Genomic DNA, 25,701 nt, shown 5'->3' with positions numbered 1-25,701 from the left:
GAGAGAGAAGCCCGTTAGAGCACAGACACCCACGGAACATCCACGGTAAACTCCTGTCTCAGGTCTCGCTCGCCTTTCAAGAAACTAACACGAATTCTATCACTGATACCAGAAGTGTTACACTTTCCCACTGGAAACCTCAACACACTGCGAGCTGGATTCATTATGCCCCGCCGTCCAAGAAAAATGGCACATTATTATTTTTAAGCCGTGTGAGGTGGAGGAGTGGGAGGGTCCGGGACACGTGTGGTTTGGTGTGGACGCTGCGAGTGCCAAAACTCATATTTAGTTTACGCTGGCGCTTCAGAGCATCCAGTTGTAATGACAGGGTGCGCGTGTGGGCAGCAGCCTTCAGACCAGAGGGACAGAAAAAGGACTTTAGACAACAATAACAAGCCAACAGGCCTGATTTACTGATGTCACCAGCTGACTGGACGCTTCTACGCGGGGGCCGGGCATCGCAGTGTGCAGAAAACTCACATTAAATCAAACTGAGAATGTCTTCTGTGTCACTAAATCATCACACAACTCTGAGCGAGCAATATGTGAGTGGACGCTCACCGGCCACTTTATTAGGTACACAGAGTGGCACCCCCGTGTGGTCGTCCGCTGCTATAGCTCATCTGCCCTAGGGTTTGATGGTCTTCAGTACCTGAGTGCTAGTTAGCGTTACTCCTGCAGGTTACTGACCTCTGGAATCTGTCATTCACTGGATATGTTCACTATTTTATTTTTTCTTTTGGGGGCGTTCTCTCTGGTTGTGAGTGAAAATTGTCGGAGGTCAGCAGTTTCTGAAATACTCAAACCACCTGGCGCCAACAACCGTGCCACATACTAAGCCACTTAAATCACCCGTCTTCCACACTCTGATGCTCGGGTTTGACCACGTCTACATGCCTGAATACACTTTTTACGCGTGTCTATGGGACAACAGCATGTACATGGGTGTGTGGATGCAAGTTACCTGCACTGGGAGGTCTGTGTGTAACTCCAGGAGACATGCTGTTTCTCTGTAGGCCGTGGTGCGCCAGTGGCAACAGGTTGTGGTTGCCTAGGGAACCTCCGGGATGGCTGTAGATGAGATTGTTCTGGTTGCTAACAGGAATGGACACGGGCATGTCGTAGTTTGATGGGGGGACGGCCTGCTGAGAGAGACGGACGGACAGAGAGGGGACAAAAGTGCGACTTTGATTACGACTTTGAAAGATTGTGGAACACCAGAAGCAAGCGAGCGTTCTGAAGACGCTTTGAAACATCCACAGAAAGCACTCGAGAAGCGGCCGTACACAAAAGGAAAAGACAGATTTCAGGACAAATGGACGGCTAACAATAGATAACCATGCATATACAAGACTATATGGGTGGTGACAGGGAGCAGTGCACAAAAACAAAAGGGTAAGCATGTTAAAAACAAAAAAAAGGGCCACTCATGAGTCTTTAAATTGCACCCAAGAGGTAATGATACAGTGGAAATACTCTGTCATTACAACTCCATGGAACTTACTGTCTGTATATAGGTTACTCTGGGGCTAAGGACTCCATCGTGACATTTATTGTGAAGGCAAAAAAAGTATCGCTGCATTTATATTCCCTGGAATACAGTCCTGGTTTATTACATTAGAGAAATAATAAAAATAAAAAAAAGGGCTATGGTTTACTGGGAACAAAGCCAATGGCATCCCACCGTCCTAAAGTGCTAAAGATAATTCAGTCTGTCTTCGCCTCGCTAAAAAGTCTGCAGGATTACTTGCAGAAAAAGTTAGCGCCAAGACTGCACGGACGCAATAAGGAATAATTTATTTTTCTGTCCCGGTGAAGCTAATGCAGAGTGTTTTTAAGAGGCGCTCTTGGATAGGACAGCGGTCTCATCGTGAGCGTGAGCCCAGGGTAACTTGCCGGCCCCCCGAGCGTCTCGTTTGTCATGTTTATTGTGTCACTTGGCAAGAAGGACTTAACCTTGGGAGTGCCCTGGAAGTGGTTGATCCTGCATGTTAGCTTTAGGAAGTACAAAATAGGGCCCTAAATTACTGCCATGTGTTCTCAGAGCCACGGAGCGAGCGCATCAGTGGGATCGCTGGGCTGGGTCACGTGGAATAGAGGCCTCAACGCTACGTCGTCCCTCCCCCAGTGTTCTTTTGTTGCCAATATTATGTTAACGTACGACGACGGTAACTTTGAGCGTATTTCATTGGCGGGCCTCAGTTTTACACAGTGGTGGTTTAGCCGAAAGCTAAGGATGCTTTATTTTATAACCAGTGAGGTGCAGCCTCTGGGTCTCTTTGAGTAATTCCTTCCATCTCGGATTCCTTGTTGGGGAGTTTTCATACCTCATGATTTTTCCCTGCCGCGTTTTTAATTCTTGTTTTTATCTCTGAGTGCACGGCACGTTTAGGCCCGGACACACCCAATTTCTGGGTTTAGAGGGGCCCCCCCCCTCGCCCCCCACTCCCCATCTGTAAGCTGTCCTTTAACTGGTGCCATCCTTCCTGTTTCACTCATCTTCCTCCCGCTGCCTCTCTCCCCACAGTCCCCTCAACAGTCCCCTGCAATCCAGAGGCCCAGTGCTTGGCAGCCACCCTGACCACACAGCGAACTGCCACTTGTTGTGTGCAGAGTCCCCACCCCCTCCACCCCCCCCCGTCCCCACTCAGCTCTGATCCCAAACCCACCCCAGCTCGCCATACCCCTGCCTCGCTTCTAAACCACATCTCCTCCCTAGAGCTCCACGTGGCTCAGACGCTACTACTGTTCTTCTATTGTGGAATTATCTCTTCCTTTGTGAGGGAAGAGCACTAACCATTCCAACATGGTGCTCTGTGAGTGAAGGGCAGGACATGTTTGCCTTTATGTTGTGCTGTGGTGTCTTGTCATGTTTAAACCCAGGAACAAATACGTCTTTAAAATGCAAATTGATTTGGAAAAAAAAAAGGTGCGATAATGGAAGCGAGAGAGAGTTTGTACATGTCTGCTGATGTCTCGCTGCCACACTGTCTGTCCTTGTTGTCGCGGGTGAGTGATTGCTGTGTTTCAGAGCGGGGAGAGGGAACAAGCACATGCAGACCGCACCTCCCCTGGGAGCAAGGCAAGGCATTGTGGGTAACGGGTTCAAGGTGGGGAACCCGGCGAGGTTAAAATGTGTCATGAGAGAAAGTCTGCAATTACTATAGCAACAGTGTCTGCTTGTTACGGCCACAGCGGCGTCAAATTAGAGGACGGCTCGTCAAGCTGCGATCGAGGGAAATCAAAGATCCCGTCTGTGTAAGTACGCGGCGTGATCTCACTCTCGGTCCCAGTATTTAGTCTCGAGGCAAACAATGGTGGTTAGACGGGTTAGCTCGACGGGAACTTGCCAGTCAGCGTTTTTTGGTTAGCCTGCTGCGGATGCGTGCCGTGTCAGCCCAGTACTTACAGGTATCTTATGAGTTTTGATCATGTGATCAAACTCTTCGTTAATCTGTTTGTATTTCTCCTCAGTGCGTGGCGTGAGGATGAGAGCCGACTCGAGCTCCGGGCTCTCGCCACCTTTGTTCTCCTTCTTGCTCAATGCCTGCCAGGTCCCACCACAACCGCAGAAGACGGACACGGGTGAAGGGACGGGGACACACACGTGACGAAAACAAGGACACGTGGACGAAGCAAACAGAAAGCACAGGGGGGAGGGAAAGAGAGGAAAGAAAGGTGAGAGGGAGGCTCAATGAGATGTACTTACACACAGTCTCTGTCTGCTGATCATCAGGTCAATGTCCTCGTTTATTTTCCTGTACTTGTCCTCGGACTCGGGGCTATGGCCGACCGAGTCGTCTGCGTCGGGGTCTGGGCTGTCGCAGCCATTTAGGCCCTTCTTTCTCAACGTCTGTAAACAGAGCAGTGGCGCAGCACACATGTGAAACAGAGGTTTGTAACAATGAACCAAAAAGACACGTCCAATTAAGAGGAAGTTTGGAAAAACATTTCCTGAAAATTAAAAATACTTTGGACTATTTTTAAAAAAAGATTTCCAGTGATTTTTTTTTCCCCTCCTGCAGAAACTGGGTGAATTTCTAAGAAGGAAAAAAATTGGCAGGCTTCCTTTTAACCTCCAACAACACGAGGACACACTGGCTTCTTTGTGAACAAGTGAAACACGCAGCTCCGCCGCTCAGGACGGCACAAAGGATTAAACCGAATCCAATAACAAGACGTGACGGATGATAACACGCATGACCAAATGACAAATCATGGGACCTTGAAACCTCATAATGACACGGGAGGGGGGGGGGGACGGGGGACGGAAAGAAAGAGAGTCATAATAGTAAAACACATTTTTTTTTTATAACCGTAATTATCGAATGATCATAAAGTACAAAAATAAATTAAAATACAGCAGAGAGCCACAGGGGTTCACGACTGTGGAATACTGTATGTGTGCTATTATTAAATGTGGTAGTTTCTGTTTTGGCCACCTGATGGCCACCTGCCCCCATTAGAGCAGCCGGGGAAACAGCAGACAGGCAGAAAGAAGCACCGAGAGAGAGAGAGACAGACAAAGAGAGTGCAAGAGAGAGAGAGAGAGTCCTTTTTTAGATATTGTTGACAACCCTAACAACGGGGATAAGTTTCACAGCACATTACTGTGTCTGATGTGCACGCGGCCGCGCGCTCACGCGTTCATTTGCTTCTCGCAAAGTGGGAGACAAAAGCACGGGGAGAGGAAAAGTACAGTAGCTGACAGTTAGAGATCTCATCAAAAAGACCTCAACGCACTCCTCCTCCTCCCAACTTCACACACACACACACACTCCTCCTCCTCCCCCTCCTTGGCTTTAATAAAGGGAGATTAGTCTACAGGAGGAATATCACGGGCCTGCTCCTGTCTGTGCAGTCGTCGCTTCACACTGCGCTCTCCGACTTTCATCTGAAGCTTCATATCAGACAGACGTAATTAAATTTACTTTAGCACACCCTGTATTTGATGCTGATCAAGTGTGTGTGTGCGCCTCTCTCTCTCTCTCCCTCTCTCTCTGTATAGGTTGTCATGTGTGTGTATGGGAAGGGAACGAGGGGAATGAGTCCGTGTTTGTGTGTGTGCATGTGTGGGTGTGTGGGAGTGGGTGTTAGCGTCACGAAAGAAGAAGAAGAAGAAGGAGAAAACTGAGAGACTGTGCTGGAGGAAGGAGGAAGATAGACGCTAAGATAAGTTAATCTCGGTGAACTTCTTCCTCTCATTTGTTTGTCTCCATCAGCACTCACTCACTCACTCACTCACTCACTCACGGAGGAGATACGAGTGCGAGCTGCTCCATCACGAGTGACAGGGAGTGATCTGCTTGCTTAGAAAACAAACAACAATCCAGTCATCTCTCATGTCAGCACAACAAAGGCCCGTTTTCAGTGTGGTTTTAGTGAACTTAGAGGGCTCCTTTTGTGTGTGTGTGTGTGTGTGTGTGTGAGGAGTGTTTGATTCCTTGAGGCATCTTTGTGGTGAAGCAGCTACTGTAAGCGTGTCAACATTTCGCTGGCTCTCCTCTACTTTCTCTGAAATCCTCACTCGGCCCCCAGAGTGGAAATGTGGAATTGTGAAATTGAAAGCGTCTCTCACATCTTTTTTTGACAAGTCTTCAGGAAATCACAAAACCAAACGAATCCACCAAAGGCGATGCAGGAGATCTGACTCCCAGCAAGGCCTACGGTAAATCAGGCCCCTCTCAGGCTGTTTCTGAGCTGGATGAGTCAAAAGAACAAAGAGGGAGCAGAGGTTTGGCATCATGTCTTTTTCTTTTTTTTTTTGGCGAAGGCGTAAGATGTGAGATGTTCTGGTATTTCTTTTGTGCAGTTTCTGGTCTTGGCGATGGATCTTATCGAACTGACAAGAGCTGAACCGCTGCCCCCCCCCCCCCCCCCTTTTTTTCTCTTTTCTGTTCACATGAGGATGCATGCGAGCAAAACAAAACTCTTCCGTCCCACTCGCGCTCATTCCCACCGCCTACCGCCGGCGGCTCAGGGTGCGAGAGAGGTTCACTTCCATTCTAGGAAGAGGCGAGCGAGGGCCCCGGGATAAAGGTGACACCCATATGGAGCTGCAGAGCTGGTGGTCTTGCAGGGGGGCGGTGGGGGGGGATTGGGCAACAGTTGCATAGGGTGTCGATGGAGTGTTATATGACTTGGAAGCATGTGGTCCATGGGCTTAGCTTTCCACCAGGGCTCAGCACATTGAGGGTGCGGTACAAGGGCACTATGCCACTTATCCCAGTTATGTCCACCTGTTTTCAGTCATCACACCTGTTGCCAAGGGCTGACACACAAACTTAACATCCAATTGGAGTTGCTGGTGCGCGCACAGAGCCATAGAAGGGCCGCTCGCTCTTCCAGTCTTCTTCCACGCTTCTTCCGCACCCCCCCCCCTCTCTAATAACCCATCACTTTATCAGCACTCTGCATTTGTTCATCAGCCGCTGCTCCAAATAAGGCTTCCGCGACACCATCGCTGTTAGTGTATAAGACACATTAACGATGCATATTTCAACAAGATGGAGAATAATTAACATTCAAAAAAAAAGAGCTGCTAATCCAATGCTGAGAGACACAGGTTTGAAGAGCAGGTATGAAAATAGTCTTTGGGGGAATATGTGAACAGAACAGGACGAGATTTAAACAGAAATATTCATGAGCTGTTCATTTGTGCCACCATTATTGTACAAAAACCATTCACTGTAATTGTGTTTTTTATGTTCAAATTAATAAATTATTACAAGAACCTAGGATCTGCTGCCTGATAAACTTTGGGTCATTAGTTTTTTTTTATTTTAAGCATTATTTTTTTTGCCTTTAAATTCATTTCCAATCACATTTGGGAAACACTAACAAAAGCTACAAACTTCCACAGTAAGCGACATGAAAAGAGGCCTATGCTACAGAGTACAGTAAATATGAGCGGGGAAAAAAAAAAAAGGGATGACGACACGAAAAGCTGCAAAAAGATGTGACTGCTTGCTCGGCTCCGTGTGTCTCTCTCTGTGGCCCCTTTGGAGGCTTGCTCCTAATTAAACTCCTTCTTCATGATGCTCCCTCATGACTCGACTTGTCACAGGGCCTAAGTGACGCAGGCGCAGCACAGACACCGCGTCCTACATACTCCGACGCCCCCGTCTCATCGGTACCCTTCACTTCCATATCCCCCCCCTCAGCTGGCTGGAGTACAGTGAGGTAGTTTGAGACGATCACAGTGGCCGTGTCATTCAACAAAAACCCCTGAATTTTAAGTCTAATTTCATCATTTTGGGGGGGTGATTCTTTCACATTGCTCTTGAGAGAGAACTGCGAGGAGGGTATTTGGGTGTGAGTTCTGAGCGGCCCCAGGGGGTCTGCTAGGGACAGCTGACGCTTGCACAGAACTCCTGCCATACCAGGATCCGTCTGCTCGGCATTCTGCCACCCTGCTCACCCTCTCTATCCCTCTATCTGTCTTTCTGCCCCCCATCTCTGCCTCTCAGTCTGTTGTGCAGTCTGTCTCCCGTCTCACGACTTCCTGCCGGTTTTTTTTTTCCCCCCGCTAATTTTTTTACCACAATGCCGACGCGTCTCGACGACGGCGAAGCGTGGGACTTCGCGACGTCGCTGGACGGACGCGCGAGCGTCTTTATCTGCGATGGGGTCGGTGCTGTGGTGAGTTGGAACAAGCCTAGCCGCTGACCGCTCCCCCCCCCCCCCCCCCTCTCTCTGCAGTTATGTTGGCAGTGGCTGAAGGGTATGACACATTCAATATTGTGTTTATGGCGATTGGCAACAGCCAGACCAGTGAATGTTTCTCAGTGTCTTCGGCCCAATGGCTGAAAAAAAAAAAACCTTTACAAAAACAGACTGTTTATAATGGACCTTTATGTCTTTGCCATCAGTGTGTGGCCTTCAGACAAACACACACGTTATAAAGACAAAGAGCCCCCCGCCCCCCCCCAATAAACACAGCGATTTATGGTTGTAGTAGTATCACCCGAGAGAGACAAACACAATATAACAGTATTAATAACTGTGCTACTTAGGTCTAATCATGTTTGCTATGCTGTTAAAAATAAATAAATAAATAAATAACTAAATAAAACAGCTCCGGTTTGTCACAGTGAGTTGAGAAAGCTTATTTTATTTTTTTTTTTTTGACACAATGGGATACTGCTCACAGGATTCTACAGACCTGATTCCAGGAGCGTTTTCCTCACGAGACCACAGGGTGCACTCACAGAGTATGCATGAGAGACTTTTCAATCGCTGGTTTAGAGGACCTAAAAAGTCAATTACAATTAAAATGACGTTTAAAGCTAGGGGCCACACTAATTAAATCCCCTTTCTTGAGAGCATTCTCTTTAAATAGTCTGCAAGTGACAAAGCTACGATTTAGATCCTGATCGTTTCATGGAAAAAAAATAAAAAGTTTGGAACACCAGAGACAACTGGGAGCTCCCTCTATGCTTTCCACCAATTGACTAACTCAATTTCACGAGAGTAGATTGGTAAGGAGCAATATGGCTCAATGTCAGTGGGGGTGAGGCAGTGGGGGATAAACACTGTCCCTTCCCATCACGAATCACAAAGTGGAAATGGACATGAAGTGGACGTGCTGGGGATTAAGCTCCCACTGTACAATAAGCACACTGGTGGCCTTTGCTGGCGGCAGGGTAATCACATGTTTGAGATATGCTCTCATTCTTACTTGTTCTTCTTTTCTTTTTCTTTTTTTTGTCTCTCTCCCCCTACCTCCCTCCCTCCCTCCCCTCCTCGACCACTCTTGCTCACTCTTTCTTTATTTCTCTCTGCTTTTCAGAGTGGAGGGAACATCAGAGGGATCAGGCTGGCTTAGCTTATTAGAAGCAGATGGCAGACCAAAGGCAAGAAGGCCACAGTTTCATGAAGCGTGGTTTGAACATGCCAGGTCCATGTCGAGGGGCATGCCCATGGATGATGGCTACATGGTGTGTCTATGTGTGTGTGTGTGTGTGTTTGATATGAGATAGTTGATTTTCTAGGTTACCAATCTGAGAAATGGAAGCCCCAAATTACACGTCTGTCTCTCCCAGTCCTCATCTGTGCATCCATGTGCACTGGCTGAGCCAACATGTGAAACACACACACACACACACACACACACACACACACACACATCGCATCAATGACTTTTCAGTTATTTGGTGGCTTTGAAGCCCCTCACTCCTGGTGCCCTGCTGCACTATAATCTCAAATCAAAGGCGGACGCCTGGAAACCATCATCTCTGGGCAAAGTGACCGCGCGCGGGCTCATATCTGCTGTTTAGCTGTGTATACGCTGTTTAGGGATTACTAGATTGACTGAATGGGAGTGAGAATTAGAGCAAAAAATAGAGGCAAGTGTTAGAGTGAGGGAGGAGGCGACACAGTGCCTCCAAACTGTGACACTGTGGCTTGTGCATGTGCTAAAATCTCCATTAAAAAAAAAAAAAAAAAAAAGGAGCCCGCTGCAGACGAGAGCCCACTCACAGACAGGCAGTGTTAGCTAGCCAGTACACATCACAATACCAGATGGTGCAGTGTTTCCCATATGGACGAGACACACACTAAGCACATGTCAGAATCCAACACTGTTTGCTCCAGCAGCATCACAGCCCCGGGAACAAAGTGGTCATTCAGTCTAGTCACTGCACTGTATAATTACCCAGATAGACATTATCAGACACAATGCCAGCTCAGTGAAAGTGGATAAAAAGGGCACTTATATCTGCACCCCCGTCACCCGTCTTTCATCGCGTCCACACTCGCAGTTGCATAACGCGTTTCCAGCGAAATGAGCGAGACGGCGGGTTTATCTATCTGTGTGTTTGAGTGGAAATTAAACAAGGGAAATAAATCACTTTTCCATGGTTAACGGAGTGGAAACACACCCGTAATCACAACAGGCGAGCACTTTATGTGACACTGTCAGTAAATCGATGACTTACTTCAAGTTATTAAAGACTCTGGAGCAACAGTGCCGCTTCAGCTAAACGACTCCAGTTACCTCGGGGTGGCAACGGGTTAAACTCCAAGTCGCCGCCCCCCCCTCCAGCCACCTTCTATCTACTCTTTGTCCCTCCACCGATCGTCACTTATCGTCTTTTGTCTCACTGTCTCTTATCGTGCAGTGCCACAGCAGGAAAAGGGAGCCTGAGGGAGGCCTTCAGTAACAATGACCAGCCGGTTGACCTCCATGCTGTGACCTTGAGTTTCCACACCCTGCCCAAAGCAGCAATCATGGCAGGAGATGGGGGTGAGGCCGGGGGGAGGCTCTAGGCAGGGCAGGGAATGCCATCTATATAAATAGATCTTCATTATTCTGGATTTTCCACAAATAGTTTCAAAGAACAAGGCATCATTTCATCTTAATGGCTGGCGTGAATTGTTTTGGGCTGTGTAGTGGAAAAGCATTGCCTTTTGGCAGCGTGGCCTCAGAAGTGGCCTGCCCCCTTTTCTTTTTTTTTTTTTTTCACCACTCCACACTATAGGGACCACATATTGGCACATTTCAAATGGTCTATTTTTAAAACCTGCTTCTGTTGTTGTGCGAGTACGTCAAACTTCCGCTTAGGAACACTGACCTCGGGGAAAAAGCAAAACAAAAAAACACTTCTGACAGAGATCCAAGTGCTACTCACTTTCTTGTGGGAGGGTCCACTTTTTTGATATTAAATGTTATCCGTCGTCTGCTTTTTAGGCTACTTGTAAAAAAAAAAAAAAGTGGAAGAAAGTCTATAAAACGTGAACTCAGTGAACTTTACTCTCTTTGTGTGGAATGCTTACGACGGGGGTTTTCTACTGCCAGTGTCAACATAGCAATAATGCAAAAATGAGAGCGTGAACCTGTAAAATAACGCAGTTAACAAACACTGCATTTTCCAAGTGGTGGGTCTGCCCTGTGGGTTTTATTAGGAGGTCAAACATAAGTGAGGCGGAGGTAGAGAAAACAACGCTGTGGCTCTGAATGTTCTCTCTTTTTGTATCTTTCACATCCGCCCCGCGCTCAGTTCATCTTTACGTCACGGCGCAAATGAGGAAACAAAATAAACAAAATAAACAATATATCGAATTGCAAGTTGTAAAAAATAAATGAAGTTTACGAAGAAGTTATCAGCGTGTTCACCCGGGGCCTTGTGTCATAGAAACCCCACATGAATTCATACTGACTAAACATATCTATACTAGAGCTGAAACAATTAATCGATGAATCGATAATTAATCGACAACTATTTGGATAATCGATTAAGCTTTTTTCATGATTAAAACAAGATTTTCGATAATTTAAGCTTCTTAAATGTGAGTATTTTCTTTATTTCTTTGCTCTGGATAACAAAGAAATCATCAAAAGTGAATCATTTTGGTTTGTGGACAAAACAAGACATTTGAGAACGTCCTCATTTCAACATTTTTTAAGTTTTTTTTGATATTTTATGAACCAAACGATTCATCGATTAACCGATTATGAAAATAATCGTTAGCTCTAATCTATACAAAAATGATTTAAAGAGGTTTTCAAGTGGGTACGTGGATTTATAACTTTTATCACACTCTGTGACCTCTTAACACAGTTAAATCCACTGTAAAAATCAAAGAGGAAAAATCCCCCCAAAAAATAAGAAGACAAGAAGTTGTCTATTTGTGGAAGTGTGTGTGTGTGTGTGTGTGTGACTAGTAAATTAATTTCTACTGTGTACAAGGAATCAAATGTTCATGGGCACTACAGGGTCACAGACTGTTGGTCTTGAGCATGTGGTCGCCGAGGGCTACACTTCACGGTCGATCTTCAGACACAGAGAGAGAGAGAAGCTGAATGAACACCCTGACAATTCGCTTACTCACTCATCCGTTTCAAAAACAACCCCCACCCACTATGTTTCAGACATAAGGAAAGGGGGAGTGAGTGGGGGTGAACACGAGAGCGCTTCCAAGCCCATTCTTCTACCCCTCTCCCGGCAAGGACCGCAGCGAGGCAGCTATTTTTAGCCTCACCACAGACTATTTTTAGACCACTACCACTATTTGAGGCATTTATTAGAAAAAAAAAAGTACATCAAACACACAAACAGAGATGGCGGCGGTTTGTTTTGGGGGCCACGGGTTTTATTTCCCCCCCTCCTATGCGGCGAGTTCGGCACATGTTGCCAATTGCGCTGGAGTGTGCGGGACATATAGTGACAGGTATATTTAAAGGCAAGCGCAGACGACTACTCCTCCCGTTTTACGCTGACTTTTTTTTTCTTTCTTCTTCCTTCTTTACATTTTTACGCGTCAAAAACGTTTCTATCTTCGTCTTCAAGTCCAAGTCCAGGCTGAAGAGGACAGAGCAGTGAACAGTGTGTGAGCAGCTTTCAATTCTTCTTTATCAGGCCTCAGATTGTTACCGTTTCCCCCAAAAATGAACTACCAATCAGCGTACGGATATACTTAAAGAATTAAAATGACTAGTGTTTGCTACACATACTGTGGCTGGACGTCTGTCTAAAGAGTTCAATGATCGTATCATCTGGCCAGATAATCTTTTTCCTCTCTTTGAGGACCTTGAATGCCATTTGGCAAACTCCGAGCAAGCTGTCATATGGCTTCCATCTATTTATGACCATAAAGGCTTGACTGATGGGAGTGTGGTTGAGATGGTCTGGCAGGTTCTCCATCTTTGCAGTGCAGAGCCCTCACATGGTGGCTGCTGGGTTCTTGGTCATCTCCCTCCTCTTCCTGCCCCGTTACTCAGTTTTGGTCCATGTTGAACCGTTCCAGTGGTCCGGGTGGTTCTGGGACCTCTGTGCTGCCCCTGACGTGCTGTATGACTTAACGCGGTTTAATCACAGAGAGAGAGATCCATGGCTGTCATAGTTTGGTTTCAGGCCCAGACATGCTGTGTAATTTTAGTTCCTCGTACGTATACACAGATGTGTGCCTTAAACTATGTCCAATCAATTAACATAAAGATACATTTAAATCTTCAACACATTAGATGTCCCCAAAAATGAAAGGGTCTGGGGTTTTTTTGTGTGCGTTTGAAGACGCGCATCATGCACGTGAAGTGTCATCAAAGTCTTTGTTTTAACAAACCGCGCCACTGTGAGCTTGAGCCGTGTCAAAAGGTTAATTCACTCCAGTCAGTCAAAGCGGCTTCAGGCCCTAATCCGACGAGAAAAACAAGTCATCATGTTGCCGATCTCTCGCTCCCTCTTCACGACTGAACACTGAGGCACTGTGCCCATTGCCGTGGCAACCCCACCCCCCTGACTCCACCCCATGTTGCCCTAAACGACGCCACGCGAAATGACAGTGGACAACTGTAGGACGGGAGATATGATACGACTCCCCTTGTTGCTCTTGGATGCAAACACATGTAAAAGTCATTGAGGATAAATTAGTGAAGGCATTCAAGCCCGGAGTAATTATACAGTCTTTGAGCGGCATGAGAAGGAGTCATTCAGTGAGAGCTGATCAGCACAGAAAACTCCTTAAGGCTAATGTTCTCCATGCTGTTTGGAAACCAAATAAGCATATAGAATAGCTCACATGCTGGAAAATATTTTTACAAGAGCGAGGCTGCGACGCTTAAGAGAGGGAGATCACATGTCCTGTCGACTAATGAGAAAGCAGAACGAAAAAAACACAAAAAAAAGCATTTAAATTAATAAAAAGGGGGAATTTTATTTGGGGGGAAAAAAGAGACTTAAATCAGCCAAATTAGCCTCTGTTGTATTTACTTTGTGTGGAAAATCCTCTCTTTTTGCCACAAATCCACAGATATTCTACCACGTTTTGTTCTTCTCATGATCTCCGAGACATACCTGCTTTATGTGCGTTCTCTTTATGTTTCTTCACTTACCCCTGCCCCCCCCACCCTGCCCCCTCCTGCCTCCTGTGGACTGTCACTGGGCTGAAATCACACCTGTGCTCCTCGCACATCTCGGCACACGGGTGAAACATACGCAGGGTGAAACATGGTGAGGGAGCTTTGCTGAATCTCATTAGCCAAGCGGGTAGTCATTAACAGAATGACCTTTGGAAATAATTACCAGCCTTCCTCCCTCCATCCCTCTTTCCCTCCCCCTCCTTCTCTCTCCTCGCACTCATCCATCCCTCTGCCCCTCCCCTTCCCCCTCTCATTCACTAGTTCCATCTTGGCGAGGACGGAAGGAAAGGAGGGAAAAAGGGGGCGGGCTGAGGACACAGGCGGTGAGGTGGGATACTGCTGCGGGCCGCTGCTGTTTAAGATTACAGGGTGATCTGAACTTTGAGATTAGGTTAATCTGCTGGAAATGGGATTGGTCAGTGGCATTTTCCCCCGGTCGGTACCTGGAGCCATGTGCCGTTCCATGTGATACTTGGAGGATGATGATGATGATGATGATGGTGGTGGTGTGCTGCACCAGGTGAGGTCACCACAGTTGCACACACCCATGCAGTGCAGTCACACCAACACGGGCCAAAAGTAGATCAGCTTAGACCCGTGTACTGTATGTACACAGATCGGAAAGGCCCCTTTCACGTTCTTTTGCAATTAACAACCCCCATACTGGCATAATAAATCACCAATTATAGCTCAGAGTGATTGTTCTTCAGCAGAGATATGTATTTTTTTTGGTATTTAAAAAAAAAAAAAAATCTATTCTCCAGTTTCTCTTCTAATGCTGTTCATATGTCCAGAAAAGTGTCCTGGCAGACAGAGTATAGGAAATCTATCAGCGTGTTTGGCTCTTTTATCTGGAGCCAGACACAGAATGTACTGTACACCTGCCAGGACAACACACTTCATCCAGAGATGGATGATCATCCAGTGATCATCCAAGCAACAAGCGCCTCTGTGAGGTTAGATGCCCCTTCTCTCCCTCTCTCTTTGAACAATTAGCATTAATTAAGAGGACCTCCCCCACTTGTTTATATAACAGCTGATAACGGCGTGTAGTACATGTTTTATTACAGTATCTCGGGGGGGGGGGGGGGGGGGATGATTTGATTTGTGTGCCTGGGGATTAAATGTCGGCATTCAACACGTGAGAAGAAGAAGAAGAAAGAGAAAAAGAAAAAGAAAAGAAACACAAGTTTGTGTTTTAATTGATTATAATTGGTTTCTGGGTGTCGTGCATTGTGATGGTGACAATAATAACTCGGAGCTATTTTCGATTAGCGACGCCTCTTAAATGTTAACACCGTGCTGCGAGGAGGGCTAGCTTTGGTTTCTTTGGTCCTTTACTTTCACGGAGACTTGTGAAAGTGTCATTCCCAGCTGAGACGGTTCTCAAGTGAGTCACCAAGACCTTCTTTACCACTCCTCCCTCTCTCCCTCTCTCCCTCTTTCTCTCTCTATATATATATTTTGTTTTTAATTTCTTCCTCTTAGAGACACCGATTTATCCATACACACATTTTCAACAATGCACACAATTTAAGATGATTTAAATTCCATGAAAACTCGGACGAGGGGAGAACAAATAAAAAATAAAGACAGGAAAAACAGTGAGGGAGGGAGAGAGAGAGAGAGAGAGAGAAAAGCCCCCCCCCAGCCTCTTGTAAACATGCTGTAGCTAGAGAGTCTGTGCAACACTCTCAGTGCCACTCTCTCAACAACACTAATTATCAACCAAAGACATGCTAATTACATAGAGCTTTATTGCTAATGTAGCAGGCCTCCATGCCAGCCGCCCACACTCTGAGCTCCGCTCCCCTACCTCTGCCTCTCCTCCCACTACACCTTCAGGCACCGCAGCTACAGAATAAGAGCCCTGCGTTCATGTGTGTGTGTGTGTGTGTGTGTGTGTGTGAGCTTCCTCACAAATTTGAAATTAGATATGTCATGTATTAGGGTCTAACGGTTGCTTTGTTTGTGGGGAGGGGGGGGGGAGGAGTAAAGATTTTTGATCTTTACTGTGTAATCCAACCCCTTCATGTCGTGTACTTGACTTCCCTCTCGTCGTTCTTCCAGCTCCACAGGTCACTTCACTCACCGCCTCAAACTACCCACCCACGCTCCCGCAACCTGTGACGTAGCCCAGCAGCGGCGGCGCACGAGGACCAGCGGGGGAGATCAACTCCCCCGGTCCCCCCCCCCCCCCAACACTCCCTTTCATCCGTGCTAAACGTGCCAGTGTCAGCCCTGTGGCCAATCCTGAAGGCCCTCTTCAGATCGATTTCTCCCACACTGCGAGTCGCTGCGAGGATATGGAGTCCTCCGAGTCCTTCGGGGATCACATATTGTGGGGAAGTGATCCACAGCATCCCCCCCCATGCCCCCCCCACGCCTGACACAGCTGTTTACACGCTAACCATCCTCCATCTACGGTGGAGACGCGGTTAGCGAGAGCTTCAAAGCAGAGAGCTCTCGTCGTCGTCACAGTGCACTTGCTGAAACATGTGATGACTCCTGTTAATGGTTCAGCTGGGGCGGGGGGGGGGGGGGGGGCAGAGGGGGGGCAAATACACTGACTGAAGTGTGGCTGAGCGGCTTAAAAAAAATAAATAAATAAAAATACTACCAGTGCTTAAAGGCAGTGTCATATATTGTTTGTATTCCTGCTCATACGCTGTGGCATTTCAGATGGATTCAAAAATAAGCCTGAAATAAAACATTAGGAACACGTGTTGATTATTTAATATTTAGTGTGACTATATGAAAAATACCGAGTGAATCTTTTTAAGAATGTAACCTCACAGCATCACTGTCTGGACCACATTAGTCACTCTAAAAGAGGCCTGATGATATGAATGATAGGACGGGAATAAGAGCACACGCTGCACAGAGGAGGAAGAAGAAGAAGAAGAAGTTCAGTGTCCAGTAGATTTATCTGTGTCTCTAAATCCTTTCCACGATAATGCACCCAGTCCATTCTCTCTCTCTCTTTTTTCTTTTTTATTATTCCACTGTGAGGAGTTAGTCATACTGTATGCTGAGTGCTGTGTCTCCTGATGTATGCGCTGCATTAACACGCTACACATCCGACTGCACCAAAGGTAAACTGGAGGGAAACAAAGGCCGACCACTGCTTTGTTCATATTCAATGATAACAAATCTACAGCTGCCACTAACGATTCTTTTCTCGATGAAGACTATCAGACTATCAGAAAACTTTAAAAAAAATGTTGATCGGTGTTCGCCAAACGATAGACTTTTAACGATTTCTTTGTTATCCAGAGCAAAGAAATGAAGAAAATATTCACATTTAAGAAGCTTAAACAATCGGAAATCTTGTTTTAATCATGAAAAAAAGCTTCAAAACGATTATAAAAATAGTTGTTTAATAAACGATTCATCGTTTCAGCTCTAAAATAATCACCAGCTTTCTTTAGGGCCAAGGTTCTCAAACTCTGGCACGTGCACCATCAGCGGTACGCAAGCAAGTACTCTTTGTGGACACTTTGTAACATGTAGAGATATTAAATGCTTTGTTTGTGATACTAAAACACGTAAGAACAACTCGTTTAGCTGTACATTGTGTGTCAGGTGGAATTAAACCCAACAGGAGTGAGTTAAGGATAAACCCCTTGCATGGATGCATGAACACCTGTGCAGGGCCTGAGGTCCAGATTGAATGTTGCATAACGTGTTCACATTGAGAGCTTAAGGATCCTGGAGTCTCTCTCAGCGTCATTCCCCCGCTTTATCTACCGGCCTGACGAGAGTTAACGTTAACGGCACGTGTCCAGAGCCAGTCGGATCACTGTCGGGGGACAGGTGACTTTTAAACGTACACGTTCAACTCAGACCAAACATATGCTCCTGACACACTTGTACCTTTTTCTAGAGGAGTCTAAAAAGAGTGAACCCTTGGGAAGGACCAACAAACTATGGGAGCAATTAATTCAAACACACTAGGTGTGAAGACCAAAAGAGAGAAGTAAGGGTTGGTGAATGAGTCACAAATGCTGCAACCATCTGTCTACTTTTCCGTTCCTGTGTGTTTGCATGAGTGTGTGTGCGTCTGAGTGTCGCACGCACACACGTGTGTGTGTGTGTGTGTGTGTGTGTGTGTGTGCCATCTTTGTTTTCCTCGTTACTCACCTCCACAATATCAGAGTTGGTCCTGCTCTCGTGGGGCTCGTTGTACTCGGTGTATTTAAGCAGGACTTTGTCCATGTCTGTGCTGGCGTACTGGAACAGCTTGTTGGTGCTATTGAAGATGATCAGGGCGATCTCGCAGTCACACAGCACGCTCAGCTCGTACGCCTTCTTCATCAGGCCAAACTTTCGCTTTGTGAATGTCACCTAGGTAAAAAAAAAAAACAACCAGAAGAAGAAGATCAGACGATAACAATGTATAAATAATTGTTCTTAACAAAGTGAGAGAGTTGTGCTCACACCTACACTCAACTGAATCTTTTATTAACACCCTCGCAGTCATAAGTCTCGCTTACCTGGAATGTGGTGATCATTTAACTACAGAGAAATCCCTCCCCCTCACCCCCCTCACCCCCCTCACCCCACACCCGGGGGATTGATTCTGCACTAATGGCATAACGAGAAATCCGACAACTTCTTCTTTTTTCTTCTTATTAGTAATAATAAGGAGATGGACATGAAAGGGAATCTAAGTTTGCTGATGGTTCAACAAACCGCTGACTGCAACAGTCCGTCCACTGTACCAGGAAAAAAGAAAAACAAGAAAAAAAGAAGCATGGTGTTGAATTTAGGGAAGTGAAAACACTACGTCTCAGACAGATAACGGTAAGGAAGGATCACTCTTTGTCTCCTACATCAAAGTGGACACAGGCTCGTCGCGGTGAAGTCAAATGGGGTGAAAACATCTCGTCACATACTTTCAAACACATTTCCTGACTATTTTGTGTTTGTTTTTCCCACGGTAACACACACACACACGCTGCTACAGTCTATGTTGTTGTGTAGCCCAATCGAGTGCCTCTCGTCGTGATTAATACACACTGGTATAAATAACTGATGGAGTCCTCCAAGCTATTTAAGCTTTTAAATAGTAACAGTGTGCTCGACATAAACCACAAAAAATGCCCTTTGCAATAGGGCCACCCCCCCCCCCCCCTCTCTCTCTCTCTGTTAATGAGTATGTGTAAGTGTGTGTGTGTGTATTTGAGGCCCAGGACTGATACTGACTGAATAAGAGAGAGATACTGTTCTGTAAGTTGGCTGCAAGTGCCCACATTGTCAAAGTAGAACAAGCTACACTATCCCTCTATTGTTTAGGTAAAAACTAGAGCAGTGAAAGTGATTTAATTCCAGGGAGTTGCACCTGGTTACTTCTCTGAAGCCACGTGTGCGTGCACGCTCTAAAGAAACAAGAGAAAAATGTACATTTTGCCAGCTCCTCTCTTTCTCTCTCTTAACAACACTGCTTTTTTTGTGTTTGCTTTGAATTCTAATTTCTTTTGTTTTCTTCAGTGGCTCTCTCTCTCTGTGTGTGTGTGTGTGTGTGTGTGTATTATGTACATTGGAGATGTGTATTGACAAAGCTTTTTCCTTTTTTTTGGTCTTTCCTTTCTTTCACTGCGAGGAGATACTGCCAGAACAGTTCCCAGCTGGGAGCTAATGATCTCAGTGTGTTGATTAACTACTTGTTTATCTGGTCTCTTCTGACACTTGCATGGGCCAAAAAATACAGAGTGGAAAAAAAACTCCCGAATCTCACTTAAACGAGCTTTGAATGCAATAATAATTACAGTAACTAGGCTGTAAGGCTTTTACAAAGACGCCTTTAAAGAGGACACTCATGTGTGTGAGTGTGTAAATGTATTTGTTACCTCTTTAGGACCTTTTTTTTCAGGCATAAACACTGACCTTGTCGGGACCAGGAGACCTCATGGAGACCAAAACCTGGTCCTAATCAATAGTGAGTTATGGTTAATGTTAAAAGGGACAAGGCTTTGTTTACGCTGTCCAAATGAATGGAAGTGAATGTGTGCTTGTGTGTGTGTGTGTGGCGTTTTAGCCTAATGCATGAATGGATTTGTGGCATAAATTCATCATGTACTGCCCTTCACATTTTCTTGTTACAACTTGGAGAGCTGAAAGAGGAGACAGGCTAGGATGGATATTGACAGATAGTTTTGTGTTGCCTGAAATGATATCTTCCAGGATGTACCAGAGAAACTGAATATCAAACTATCCCTAACATCCCCTTCTCTCTCCGTCTCCCCCTCCCCCCCGCACGAGCTCGTGTACATTAAGGCCCGGTGATGTCACCGTTATTTGTCAGACAGCGGAGGCGGAGGCCTCGAGACGCCGACGGCGCTCCGACGCCGAGCACAAACTGGTGCGCGCGATGTCAGCTCCCGTACCTCGGCACAAACTCTCATCTGATCCACAGACAACATACGGAGGGGGGAAAAAAAACAAAAAAACAAAAAAAACACGGCTCCCCTGGGCTCTAAATACCATGCTGACATTTACACAGTGATACTAAAATATAAAAAAGGCACATTCTTAACGCTGGGAGATCAAAAGGCGTCTTGTGACAATAAGATTAATTGTCATATCCAACCCACTCTGAAACGTAAGCACCCTAAAGGTGTCTGCCCGCCTGCCCGTGTGGGTGTGGGGGGAGTAAATAAGACGACAGGACTATAGGACATACAGGTCAAAGCAGGCTATTCAGGAACAGGGCATGGAGAGTGTTGTCTTCCGCAGGTGTGTTTGAGGCAAAGGGGGCACCAGGGGGAAACAGGACACAGATAGCTGCTGGCCCGGCTCCACTGTCACCCACTCTGCTGGGGCCATTAATGTTTCAGAGGGTGGCACGTCGTGCACACACTGAGCTGGGTGTGGGTCCCTGAGGGCTCTGGGTGGGGGTCTACATCAGGGCTCAAGCTACACTCACTACCTCCGATCTATACTGCAAAGTGACCACGGAAAAGAAGAAGGTTGTACGGTTGTAAAATGGCTCATTAAACCGCAAAAAATGTTGGAAATAGTGTAAAATTAAATATTATTTCATTAAACACATCTAGTTTCACCTAACTACATTTTAAAATTGCTACTTTCACTTGTATATAATTCAAATAATATCACTTACGAAACCCAGGAGACACTTACTCTCATTGCTTCTCATTCCAAAATAAATACAAATAAAAAATCTACAGAGCGCGATCCAGTCAAACGTTTGTCCCGAAACCTCGCACAACACATAACACAAGGATCCGCGCATGCATTTCCCACACACTCAGCTATAATTCACACGTAGACTGACTTTAACAGCGCCACAGGAAAGAGAACGAGTGCGATAATGAAGCCGTAACTGACCAAACAATAACACCTACAGAAGTATCACACCTCACCCCCACATCTCAATCTGACACATACAACATGTTGCCTTCCTCCAAATCATAGGCTACGTTGCTGACGTGATGCACATAATATTCACAAATCCACAGGAGTATGGAGTTCTGGGTTGTTGAAGATAAATGCTACCTTTGACAGGAAAATACTTGATTCTTGTAAACATCACGTGGGCTGGGATCATTACTGGAGTCATCTGTGACTTCATGGTCTGACTTCATGCCATCATGTGACCCCTTTCCACATTAGCGGTGATGTCACCACTGGCTTTTCCTGTGAGAGTGGCGAACAGCGCCGTGCAAGGGCCCACACAGACCGATTTAAACTAGTGCACTTTTGAGTTTTCCACAGCTCTGGCCCTTGAGTGGGTGAAAACAGATGCTCTGACTGGTGCTTTGGACGTGTTACAGATACACGGCAGTGTCAGGCTGGTTCTCACATCATCCTGATCGTAATAATAATAATTCATTTGAAATATTTAGAGCAATTTGCAAATGATTTCATTAGTAGCAGGGTTACATCTAAAGCACATGTTGAATTTTAATTACTGTCAAGTCTAAATCATGACAAAGTGGAATCTTCCAGTGTCACTGTGATGTCTGTGTTTGGAAGCATCTTAAAAACGGAACCAAATACTAATAAAAGAACACTTTAACCTTCTAGATCTTCAGTTCATAGGTAAAATTAGAGAAAAAGGGAGATAAAATAACCCCTCATAGTGAACGTATGTTGACACATGGTGATAAATAAGTCTTATTTATTCACCTTTGTCCTGCTCCACAATCCATTAACACACGCCATCATCTCTCTCTCTTCAGAGCCACTTTCTTTCTAACTTTCCCTGGACTTGTACGAAGAGAAAATGACCAATTAAAAGATAAATAATAAGAATAATAATAATAATAATAATAATCTCTGCTCTTCAAAATTGACCTGTCACGTATTCCTCCAGCAAAGATAACTAGAGGGATGAGAGGAGAGGATTGACAGTGGGGCTGATATTCTCTGCCACATGGGTAAGAAAGAGAGAAAAGACAGGAGGAGGGGAGGGAGGGAGGTAGGGGGGGGGGGAGAAGGGAGATGAGAGGGGGCGGACGCACAGGAAGCACATTTGTATGCATTTCCTCTCATAACAGGAAGAGGCCAGTGGCTTCCCCTTCACAATGGCTTCGCTTCTCCTTCCCACCTCCTGCCTGCTTCCCTGGGGGAGGAGGAGGTGGAGGAAGAGGAGGAGTGGAGAGACAGGCACCACAGAGCTGGCTGCTGGTTAGCAAACCAAACATGGCTGTGCGGGGACAGACGGATGGACACGCACGCACGCACACACACACACACACACACACACATGGAGATGTCAGTCAGCTAAGCAGCGGCACGATTTGTCTTGAGACAAACACTTATCCCATTGTCAGGGGCCAAAGCAGGAAGACGCGGGCTTACGCAAAAGGAATAAGAGGAGACCGGGACCTGGGTCTGAACTCTGCCTCACAGCCAGACTACCTGTTTAGAAGGGTGTTGTGACAAAAACAGGCTTCGTCCTGCCTCTAATATTGACATTATACAATGTGGGAGGAGCAGACAGCAAAGTCCTAAATCTGAATTCATTCAAAATCAAGTGAGTCGTTAAGAGTGGAGTCAATGATGCCAACGATGTCATATTGTCGAGACATAATAGTCATAATAATGACATATCAGTACATGCTGCGTCTGGTGATTCTAGAAAAGAAAAAAACCACGACTGGAATAGGTTACGCCAACTGGATGTTACACTGCGAGGCCCCAGTTAGAGGCCAGCATGACAAAAAAAAAAAATTAATAAATAAAAATAAAACAAACTTATGTTATTCATTTAAGGTGGCTGGTGCCAATAAGAAAAGAAAAGAAAAGAAAATTGAAAAAGGATGACTGATTTAACATGCATGTGGCCATATCTTGTATGTCCATAACAAGAATTTACTTCTTGCCAAGTCAAAGTATATGAAAAAAAATGCACTTTTATTTTGAAATTTTAAAAACAGCCAACAAAGGAAAGAAAGAAGAGGAAGCTAGAAGAAAAAAAGCAAACAAAAAAAAACCCATTACGACTTTGTAGTGAGGAGGGGAAATTCAGAGTGAGGTGAGAGAGTAAAATTAGCCACCTGACGAACATGTGAATGGGAAACAAAACACGGAACAAGTGCAGAAGGCAGAAGAGAATAAAAATACAACATGAGCGCAGATGAGAGCTCGCTGAGCCCTTTCTCAGCCGAGGTCTCTGCAGCGCGCAGCATATGACAGAGGAGGAGCGCCACTCGCTTCGGTACGACGCGGAGACGGCGGAAGGTGGGAAAGAGGGAATTAGAGGAGGGGTGCGGGAGTGAGGAGCTACCCTGTGGGCCTCATTATTTTCCTGCTGTTAATTTCACTCGCACATTTTCTCACCCTAGCACTGTTGATTGGAGAGAAGAATGCTCTGTCGTCGTCGCCGAGAAAGAAACACCCCTTATTTCAGCTGCAGTTAAAGTGGCGAGAGAGGAGAGGAGCCATATGCAGGAAGACGTTTAAAAGAAAATGTTTTTTTCATCTTCTTCCAGCTCCATATGTGCTCGTGTGAGTGTTGTTGGGAAATCCTGTTGTTGTACTTCCTGCCACTGATGACCTGATCCATGTTTAACCTTTGGCCTGGGGTCAATCCCCTGTGGAACCTGCATGTGCGCCCCCCCCCCCCCCCCCACAATTCACACAGACAGGTCATCCTAAATAAAGTCCACTGTGAGGAAACGTGAATTCCAGCCAATTGTCGTAAAAGAGTCGCAACCGTCTAAGTATTAATGAATTATCTGTAAAATCCTGCCAGTGTGCGTGTGTACAAGCACACACACACCTGTGCATGTGTGTGTGAGTCTGCTTTCAGTGTGCAGCCCATGAGTTTACGGCACAGGAGGCTCTTTCATGTGCCCGAGGCTGCGAGAGGGTCTGAGTGGTCGGGGGGCTTGGAGCCAGGGCTCACACACTGCTGCCCACTGTCCAGAGCTCCGGGCAGCCAGTCAACGCCAGGGAGGCCTGGCCCTTGTTGCCCCTGCTCTGGGGAAGTGTTTCAGGGCCTGGGGGTGGCAGCCCAAAGTGGCCGCCCAGAGAGAGCCAGGCCATGTGCCCACTATCACGCTGCTGCTGCTGCTGCTGCTGCTGCTGCTGCTGCAGGGTGAGCAGGACTGTAGGTGGCGAGGTTTAGCGCTGACAGCCACACCACATGGATGACTTTATACAGATATATAGATATATAGACATATCATACACACTTTTTCCCGTGAAAATACTGCATGGGACACATTTGAAATGGAAAGAAAACACTTCACAAAGCTCGTCTGGTGTCAATTTGGCCTGCGCTCTCGGACATTCAGTCAAAAAGGAAGTGAGAATATGTAAAACCAAAGCTTCCGTTTTCTTTCCTTCGTTTTCTTTTATTTTTTTTTATTTAGGTTTCTGTCTCTGTCTTGTGATGTTCGCCCTCTTTTTTTAAGAAAAATGATGTCATTATTTAGGCTGTGGGTTGTATGACACTGACTGCCATATGCCCCACACAGCTGGACTGTACTGTAGTAGCACCTCACATGATTTGCTTACATCATATTCAAAGGAAAAGTTGTGAGGGAGAAAAAAAAAAAAAAAAAACCCAACAACTAAATGAGTAATCTATCATTTGAGAGATCAAAACAACAAAATCCAGAGATATATTGATTTTCCTTTCCCTGAACCCTCTCTCTCCTCCTCCTCCTCTGCCTGTAAGTAAAGCCCGGATATCTCAGGCATCGATTCCCTTCAGGTGTCCTTCCTGTCTCCCTCTTTCCCCTTCTTATCCTCAGGAGCCGGAGCGCTCGGTGCAACTGGCGTGCCTTGTCGAACCGTGGAGACGGCCGAGAGAGAGAGAGAGAGAAGGGCTGAGATAACAGCAAGGAGGAAGTGTGGGTGCTGCTGCAACACGATAGCTTTTGTCCTCATCAAACCTCTGTGACCTCCTCCTTGCTCTTGCTCCATCTCCCCGTCTGAGTCAGTCTCAATAGTAAACACATGATTTTTCACTTGGAGCAAATGGTGAAATACGAATGTGTCTCTTTATCTGCACTCTGACACGAGCATAAATGATGTCGTACAAGTCCCTTATCTTGGCTTGTTACTTGCAATGACTTTGGCTGAGATCTGCTCCTAATATTTTGTGGTTCAATCGATTCCCTCGAGCCCCTTTATCCTCTCTCTTCCTTTGGCCCCCAAACGCCGGCGCGTCTGATAAAGCACACGGCGAGAACTTGTTGGGGAGACTTATTGTGGGTTAAGATGAGGCAACGGCAATGAAGAGGGCCCCCGTGTCCAGGCGAGGTGTGTTTGTGCTGACGTGGAGTGTTTGACCTGTGATCCAGGGGCCACATTAACAGCGTATGGATCCAATTGGGCTGCCAGGAAGCTGACAAAGTGTCAGTGGT

The 25,701-nt window shown here is 46.1% G+C and overlaps 1 protein-coding gene across 7 annotated transcripts in view; it reads right to left on the bottom strand.

Moving 5' to 3' along the window:
* mef2cb (myocyte enhancer factor 2cb) overlaps positions 1–25,701 on the bottom strand; it is a 66,197-nt gene that overhangs the window by 7,539 nt on the left and 32,957 nt on the right. For 3 of the 7 annotated variants that reach the window (XM_058635518.1, XM_058635523.1, XM_058635519.1), the window contains 3 exons: positions 18,002–18,205; positions 3,710–3,853; positions 965–1,145 (listed from right to left, as the gene is read on the bottom strand). In XM_058635518.1, coding sequence (XP_058491501.1) covers positions 965–1,145; positions 3,710–3,853; positions 18,002–18,205 — 529 coding nt within the window. Of the gene's footprint in view, positions 1–964; positions 1,146–3,409; positions 3,548–3,709; positions 3,854–18,001; positions 18,206–25,701 lie in introns of all 7 variants that reach the window. The other 4 variants (XM_058635525.1, XM_058635520.1, XM_058635521.1 and 1 more) reach the window with 4 other exon arrangements.

Source organism: Solea solea, chromosome 8 (assembly GCF_958295425.1).
Source record: "Solea solea chromosome 8, fSolSol10.1, whole genome shotgun sequence".
Lineage (NCBI taxonomy): Eukaryota > Metazoa > Chordata > Actinopteri > Pleuronectiformes > Soleidae > Solea > Solea solea.
The sequence above is the reverse complement of the archived record's forward strand: the minus strand, read 5'-3'. Positions and strand labels throughout refer to the sequence as shown.